The sequence below is a fragment of the Antrostomus carolinensis genome, unplaced genomic scaffold (assembly GCF_000700745.2).
Source record: "Antrostomus carolinensis isolate BGI_N321 unplaced genomic scaffold, ASM70074v2 scaffold21947, whole genome shotgun sequence".
NCBI classification, from domain to species: Eukaryota; Metazoa; Chordata; class Aves; order Caprimulgiformes; family Caprimulgidae; genus Antrostomus; species Antrostomus carolinensis.
Genome location: NW_010329772.1, coordinates 1 through 8,198, shown reverse-complemented (window position 1 = coordinate 8,198; position 8,198 = coordinate 1). Strand labels below are relative to the sequence as shown.

The window sequence follows — 8,198 nt, the reverse complement described above, 5'->3', positions numbered from 1 at the left end:
TGTCCCACCAGCCCCGTCCCCACCCGTGCTGGTTGAAGCAGGAGTGACCTGGCTGGCAGTGAAGTGGAGCCCACCTAACGGGGTGTCTTCAGACGACTCTCTCACTTACAGTTTAGACGTGGAAGAGGAAGGTTCTGTAAGTGCTGGGTTTTGCTGTATGTGCAAAAACCTCATATGTAGTAGTGCTTAAATAAAAACTTAACTCTGCATTTTACTAGCAAGTAAAATGCTGCAAAATAACTGCAACAGTTGAAAAATATCATGTGTAACAAAATGAAAAGCAAAAATGCAACAAAAATGGAAAAAATTTGATCAGTCTGATCTGGTTTTTGCTTTATCCTGGAAAACTAGTGACTGTGTTTTTCTGATTTTCCCTCCTTTCCAGGGTTATGGTTTCCAGCCACAGTACAATGGAGATGAACTCTCATGCACTTTAAGAAATCTTCGAAGGAGTACATCCTATAAGTTTAGGGTTTGTTCTATATTTTGATTATAATTTAATTATGACTGTGTGCTTTTCTGGAATGTTAGCATTTTTATACAGCTAAGACACTTTTCTATGGAAACAGCAGAAAATTAGCTGCAGTACTTTTGTTTCCATAGTTTTGGGTGGAATCCTAATACAAATCAGAATTTTAACACTAGCTAATTTTGTTTTCTTTTAAATTGTTGTGTTTTCTGTTGTGGGGTTTGTAGGGGTGGGAGGGGGGGGTTTTTTTTTTGCTTTTTGGGGGTTTCTTGGGGGTTTTTTTGTGGAAGAACTTTATAAATCAGCAGAATATTTCCTTATCATTAAATCAAGCATTTATTATATATTCCATTCATTCCTGAAACAGCTCTTTGCCTACAACAGTGAAGGAAAAAGTAGTCCTAGCGAGGTGGTAGAACACAGCACCAACCCCGACAAACCTGGACCGCCGAGTAAACCGGCTGTCAAAGGCAAGATCCATTCGCACAGCGTGAAGGTGACGTGGGGTAAGTCACCTTTTGTTATATTGTTATATAAGTCACCTTTTGTTAGCACAATATTTGAGTGCTGCTTACACACTCGTGTACATATGATCACTCAGTAATGCAGGTTAAAAAGCAGAGGTGAGCTCGGGTTAATTATTTGTCTCTGTAGATACCGTTGCTGCAGGAGCAATACTTTGCATTACCAAAAAAATACAACTTGGTTTGTTTTGGGGCTATAGCACAAAAGTAGTGTTTTTCTTCATTAATTTTTGAGAGAAGCAGTCAATGCTGTTGGCTGTTGCAGTAGCCTCTAGATTTACTGTGATGCTTAAATAATTTTCAGGTGCTCTTAAAAAAAAATAGAGATGATACCTGAAATTGACAGTATTTTCCTAGTTTCTCAGTTTTCTGGTGTAATCACAATTAATGATAGAAAAAAGCTGTTTTTCTGGAAGACATATTGTGAACATATAAGTACAGAGTTTCTGTTTCTGTTTGAATTGAGTTTTCTACTTGAGTATATTCTACAGTGAGTGAATATGTTCTCTGGAAAAGCTGATAACAAAATAGCGCATTGTTTTTAAATCTTCTATAATTTATTTTAAGATGTTGATTTCTTTCAGAGCCACCCAAAGATAATGGGGGATCGGACATTTCTAAATACTTTTTGGAAATCTCAGAAACATCAGTTGGTAAGCAGTCATCTCTGAGGGCTGACTCAGCTCGTGTGCTAATTAATTCACTGCTCATTGCTTTAGCAATTACTGTTCTCTTTTCACATGCATCTGTTATGTTGTGTGTGTTCTCTGCATAATTGTTCATTCAAATTTGATTGTGTTGCATGACTATCTTAATTAATAATTGTGTGGGAGAAATGTCCAGGTTGATTTTTGCAAAAGTTTGGTAGTACAAAGTATTTTCTCTGTTTCCTCAGGAAGTAAATGGGACACCATATACAGTGGTTCCCAGAGAGAACACGTGTGTGATCATCTGAAGCCTGGCACTTCCTACAGAATGAGAGTTTATTGTCTCAGTAAAGGTGGTGAAAGCCAGGTGAGGAAAATGGGAATAAATTTGCTTCTGAAAACCTGTTTCTATTTATGTTTTAGTGAAATGTTGGTTTGTGTTTCTATCTAAAATGATGTATATTACTGCTAGGCTTCTGATGTTATGACTGTTACGACATCAGCTGTTCCTCCGGGACCGTGTCGTGTGCCGTGCCTGGCAGGCAAAGCTAAGCCCAAGGAAGTCACTTTACAGTGGGGTAAGCTCCAGTGTTTCTCCAGTTTTCTGTGCAAAAGATTTTTCTGATTTTAAATGTCAGAACAAAAATTAAAAACCTGTAGAAATCTTCCAGGAGGGGGAAAAAAAACTGATGAAGGTCATCGTATAGTCGGTATCTGGGGGGGAGGGGAAAGCAAGCTTCATAAAGTGTTCCTGCTCAGATGTATGGTGAAAGCCTGCAGTCTAACTTCTCAGATTCATCTGATTTAACTTCCAGGTTGAGAAAGCTGATGAGAAACTATTTAAAAGATGAATGTTTTGTGGGAAAAAAAAAAAAATTCTCTCTTTATTTCCTAGACCCACCATCTGTGGATGGAGGTTCTGACGTTACAGAATATGTTCTAGAGATGGCAAATTCTGAAGAGGAGGAACGCAGACAAGTGTATCAGGGTCCAGCATCTGAATGTGTAGTAAACAATCTACTTCCAGGGAGAACATACTGCTTCTGGATACGAGCAGCAAATAAAGTTGGGGTAACCACTGTGCTAACGCGATCACTTCTTTTTTGTTGCATGATAAATACTACTGTCTTACAAGCCTGATGATATTTTGTAGTGTCTGTGTTCTGTGTCTGTTGAAGGAGTAAAATTTCTTAGAGCATTAAAAAAATTTATTAAAAAAAGATTCAATTAGTGCTGAAGGAAGGACTGAATGTCCCTGACTAAGGGGATGTTCACTGTGTGGTGGTGCATTTCTGTTGTTTACTGGATTACTGTCAGTACTAGAGTTAGTCCAAGATACTCTCTTACTACTTTGAGCCATTTCTTTGGCTGCAGTGTAAACCCCACATTCCTCTTTGTGCCTTAAGAAATTTCCTTGTGTTTTACAATTAGCATAGACTCCACAGATTGGTGGTGTTGGAATAGTATTGTGTGGAGAGGGGTGTGTTCAAATAACTCCAGGTTTGAAAAAGGTTGGGATAAATACTGCTTGCATAAAATTCTGTCTGAAACAGTACCCAGCTGCTTCTTGGAAGCCAGATCCTGACTGCAGGGGAAGGAGGAGTTACAAAACCAGAGCAGTGGGAGGTAGAGGGAGGATTACAGATATCCTGTGGGCACAGGGCCAGTTTAGAGAGTAAACTACCTGAAAGGAATTTTAAATGGTGCTGTGAAACTAAGCACTGGACTCTTCTCTTTATTTCTCTGTCAAGTTAAAAATAATTTGTTTTCTTCAGCTCATACACTGACACATCAGTGTTGGCTTTGCTGCTGCTGCTGTATTCATGCAATTGTATTTCTTGCAGTTTGGCCCTCACTCTGACAAAGCAGAGATCTCTACTGCTCCAGGACCCCCTGATCAATGCTGCAAACCCCTGATAACTTGTAAAAGCGCAACTTGTGTTGTAGTTTCGTGGGAGGTAGGTTTTAATGATTTTTTTAGTAATACACAAGTTAATATCTGCCTTTTGGAATTGTAGTGACACGTGTGTGATACACAGAAACAGAAGAAACAACAAATTGAGGTGGAATATTTTAAGCACATTTTTTTATAGAAGTATACATTGGGTTTGTGTATTTTGTCAGCTATGAATTTCCACCTTAACTTAATAAATTGGGTGACGTGATCATTATCATGATGTGGTAACTAATATATAATATATTTCTTTCATCCAAGTGTAAGAGATTGTGAGTCATTCAAAATTCTGGTCTGAGCTGTGTTGTTGTTATAGCCACGTGTTTAGATGGAAACCATTTAACAAACAGCCTTTGGCTATGGTGGAAAAGACCTCAGGTTTCTACTCCAGTGCTTCTGCTCCACTGTCTGTTTAATGTACCAGGAGATCACACTGGTACATGTGTGTGTGTGTGTGTGTGTGTGTGTGTGCGTGCAACAGCTGAAGGGAAATTTATCACTTAAACCCACAGAGCCCTGCGTGCAACGGCGCAGAAATCAGTGAGTACAGACTGGACTGGGGACAAGTGGAAGGATCAATGCATGTCATTTACACAGGCCCTTGCCAGAGCTATGAAGTAAAAAATCTCACACCTGCAACCACGTATTATTGCAGAGTCCAGGTATGAAAAGCCTTTTGTTATGTGTTACTAAGCAAATGAACTCAAGTACACACAGTTTGAAGAAAAACTTCAGCTAGAGATGAATAAAATTATGTAGTGTCACCTACTAATGCAATATAGGAGGTAATTTGTAAACATACTTTCCCTTCTCCCCCAGTCCCTCCTAACTACATGTTTCTAGACGTGAAATTTAGATCTAGTGTTCCATTAAATACCAGATGTTTTTCCGTATTTATATTTTATTTGAGAGATATCCTATTCCTTTCCAAATTGCTTTTAAAAACAAGCAAAATGAAGCATGATAGGTGTGACTATCTGGTTAGAAAAATCTAGGTTCATCAGCAATACCTGTTCTCTCTTCCAGGCTGTGAACGTGGCCGGAGCTGGGCTGTTTGGTGAGACTGGTGTGGTGACAACCCCTGCCTCAGTGCCTGCAGCAGTGTCAGTGCTGCATTTACTTGAAGAAGATCAAATGGAAATTTCTCTTCCTTTATCCACGTGCCTTGCAATTCAGTGGGAAGAACCATGTTGTCATGGGTCAGAGATCACTGGGTATAATATAGAATATGGGGAAAAGCAGCTTGTGACTGTTGGAAGAAGTACAAGCCATGTTCTTGAGAATCTGCTGCCTGACACTCTGTACAGGTAATAATTAATTGTTTGATCCTACAAATGTGGTCTCAGAATAAATAGCTTTGAGGATAGTGTTTTAAAATATTACAGTGATTTTTTTTTTTCACACAGCTTACAAAATATTTGCATAATTGACTCTGCAACTCAAAAAAAAAAAAAAAAAAAAAAGCCTAAAATAAAACTAAAATTGAGATATCCAGAATTAAACCATGATGTTTTAGTGGCAAGAGTTAAAATTGCTGTGTTAGCATTCTGCCTCACAGCCAAGGCTTTGTTCTAATTTTTCTGGGGTTAGAATTTTTTATTCAGAAGCATGCATGTGGTGATCAGTATCTCACCAAAAGAGAATGAGTGTCCAGGTGAGAGCAGAAGAGCTGTTCCTGTGTTGCATGTCTAGGCTTGGTTAAAGCTCAGTTCACTTATGGATCATCAGTGGGAGGCAAACAGCTCAGGTTAAGGGGGAGGACCTGGGCCCTTGTTCACTGAACAGGATAAACCTGAACAATACTGAGAAACACTGAAGCTTCATTATGTTGCAAACAATGTAACTATGTCAACTTGTTTTGAAGTAAATTATTTCTATAGTTAATTTCTAACTGCATTTTAATTGCTTTATTGTTTGTGGTTATATTCGTTACAGATTTTAACTCTTGCTTTATTACCTGGCATTTTTTCAGGACCTCAATAAATTAACCATCTAGCTGCTCTTCTCACATTTTTAGAATTAGAATGCAGGCCATAAACAGCTTTGGAGTCGGTCCTTTCAGTCATTCCATTAAAGCCAAAACGAAACCACTACCTCCTGACCCTCCTCATCTCGAATGTGTGGTCTTCAGCTACCAGAGCCTTAAACTTAAATGGGGTGAAGGTCCTAGCAGAGCTTTAATTACCAACCCTACACAATTCAACTTGCAGATGGAGGACAGGTTTGGCAGGTAAGATAATCGTGGCATTAAGGATATTGTTGGTTTATGACTTTTTATCAAGTTTTTAAGGCGTTTTAAGTATTCTCACTTCTGTTTGCAGTAGTGACTCATTTGGGCATCCCAAAGTTCGTGCCTTTAGTTTGCATTTTTGCATCCCATCTTTCAACCAGAAACACTGTTAATGGCTGTTGCATAGAATGGAACACTTCATAGAATGCACTGACATTTATTTCTAAGATGTAAATATTACAATTGAAATAGTAAAATCTTACCATCTTCCTGTGTTGCCAGTTTTGTTTGTTTTTTGGAAATTCTAAAATGAAGTTGAGTTTGCACATAAGAAACAGGGGGTTGACAGCTGTTCTTTAGCTTGAAATTGCAACTTCTGCTGTATAACAAGGGTTATTTTCACGATTCAAATCAAGAGTTTGGTTGTGGTTTCAGTGGTAGCTGTGTGTGGCTGTAGCTTAGAGCCTGGACAGGTTGAATGAGCATTTTGTGAATGTCAATTAAGACTTTCATGGTGTGGGGTGGTGATTTAATGCACGTCATCACGAACTGTTGATGACAGTAGCAGAGCTCGAGCTGCCTCACATTCATCCTGCATGTCTGTAGAAGGCTGTGGCACCTGGGATGTATTGACACATTTTTCTACTTAGGTTAGATATGGAAATGTTCTGCTTATGATACTGGCTTACAAATTGGTGATTAGTAAATAAGATTAATTTGCATATATTCTGGTTTTCCTTCCAGGTTTGTTACTGTTTATAACGGTCCTTGTCACACGTACAAGGTGCAGCGGCTCAGTGAATCCACTACGTACTATTTTAAAATCCAGGCGTATAATGATGCTGGAGAGGGAGAGTTTTCTGAAGTTTACGCTTTCACTACAACTAAATCTCCACCTGCATCTCTTAAAGGTGAGCTTACGCTACACGAGGAGCTTCCTGCAAGCTGGTTACGTACTGGATTGTGTGCCACAGCCTGACTCTCTTCCCAGCCCAGTGTCTTTCCAGGGCCTCTTTGGGACAGAGAACAGAACCCAGCTGTGATGGGCTTTATCTTGCTATAAGAAGGTGTAAGACCAGTGTGTGGCCACCTCCTACACTGTAACTCTTCCACCCCTGACAGTGAGGATTCCTTCTACCCTTTCTCAACTGGAAAGTCATTTTTCAGGGTTTTCTATCATATGATACAAGTTACAGCAGCACATAGGCAGATGAGAACACAAATAATCCCTCTGATCTGTGCTTTCTAATATGACCATTAAGGATTGCCACTAGAGAAAGTCATTCTGAAGATCAGAATGCTAATTACCTGCAGGGAAATTAGTTGACTCAACCATGTTTGTAACGTAATTTCAGCTCTGGACATAAATGCTGTTTTCTCTAGTGATTTGAAAGTGCTTGCTCATCTGTACAAGCATTAGACATCACAAACTCATCTTGTCAGCTTGAAAAGAAAGACAAGTGTAACCTACAGATATTACAGCGATCATTTTTTAAGTTTATATCATGAAATATACCACAGAGAAAGAAAGAATTAAACAACTTAGTTACTTAAAAGTATTGAAATTATAGTTACTTCTGCATCATTAACAAATATATTGGAAAAACCTTAAGCTTTGAGATTTACACTGCCCAGTCAGTTGCGTTAGAACTGAAACATTTTCAGTGGAAACCCTACAAAAGCAAAGCATGCTGGAGTAGCCAGAGTGAGAAAACTTCCCTGTTGTCACTGAAACCAGTGCCCATTTGCTACATTAACTGTGAAAATGAGTCATTGAAATAATTTGTGATTTTGGCCCTTTTCTTCTGATTGAAAAAACAAGAACAGAGAGCATTGTTCTCTTTTTTTTTTTTTTTTTTTTTTCTAAAATGCCAACAAATCACCTTTTTTCTAGCACCCAAAGCAAATCAGCTGGAAGAAAACACTTATGAAATCACATGGGAACCTTTACAGCCGATGAAAGGAGATTCCATTGTTTACATCCTTCAGCTTGCTGCTGGGAGAGAGTTTGATCAGGTACCTTTTATTTAACATCATGAACTTGAGGGGTTTCTTTTATTTTGTACAATTATTGCAGAAGAAGAGGTCTGTGTTTGAAGGTTCAGATTCTGTTTGCTGATGCTAGCGGCAGGGATACTTTTCATTTTGGCAGGGGACTCAATCTCCAATCCTCACTTCCAGGGTGCTTCATTCCTTGTCTTGGTCAGTTCCTCTCAATGAAACTTCTAAGACGGGTGAGGACAGCTTCAAGTATTCTCCTTGAGGATCAAAGGTTGCCCCAGATTTTTGTTTCCCTGTTGACCCTTTGCTTGTACTGTAAAAGCAAAGATGGGCTTGAGAATAATAGAATCACAGAATGTTGTGAGCTGGAAGG

The 8,198-nt window shown here is 38.9% G+C and overlaps 1 protein-coding gene across 1 annotated transcript in view; it reads left to right on the top strand.

The window, feature by feature from the left end:
* The window catches only part of LOC104528649 (fibronectin type-III domain-containing protein 3a-like), a gene marked incomplete at its 3' end in the record, with an annotated part of 26,253 nt that extends 18,413 nt beyond the window's left edge, over positions 1-7,840 (top strand). The window contains 13 exon segments of the mRNA XM_010172711.1: positions 1-136; positions 386-472; positions 837-975; positions 1,578-1,646; positions 1,889-2,007; positions 2,113-2,218; positions 2,536-2,711; positions 3,485-3,598; positions 4,107-4,256; positions 4,621-4,901; positions 5,612-5,824; positions 6,569-6,735; positions 7,719-7,840. The exon segment at positions 1-136 is cut by the window's left edge and continues 14 nt beyond it. Coding sequence (XP_010171013.1) covers positions 1-136; positions 386-472; positions 837-975; positions 1,578-1,646; positions 1,889-2,007; positions 2,113-2,218; positions 2,536-2,711; positions 3,485-3,598; positions 4,107-4,256; positions 4,621-4,901; positions 5,612-5,824; positions 6,569-6,735; positions 7,719-7,840 — 1,879 coding nt within the window.
* Positions 7,841-8,198: the final 358 nt, after the last annotated feature.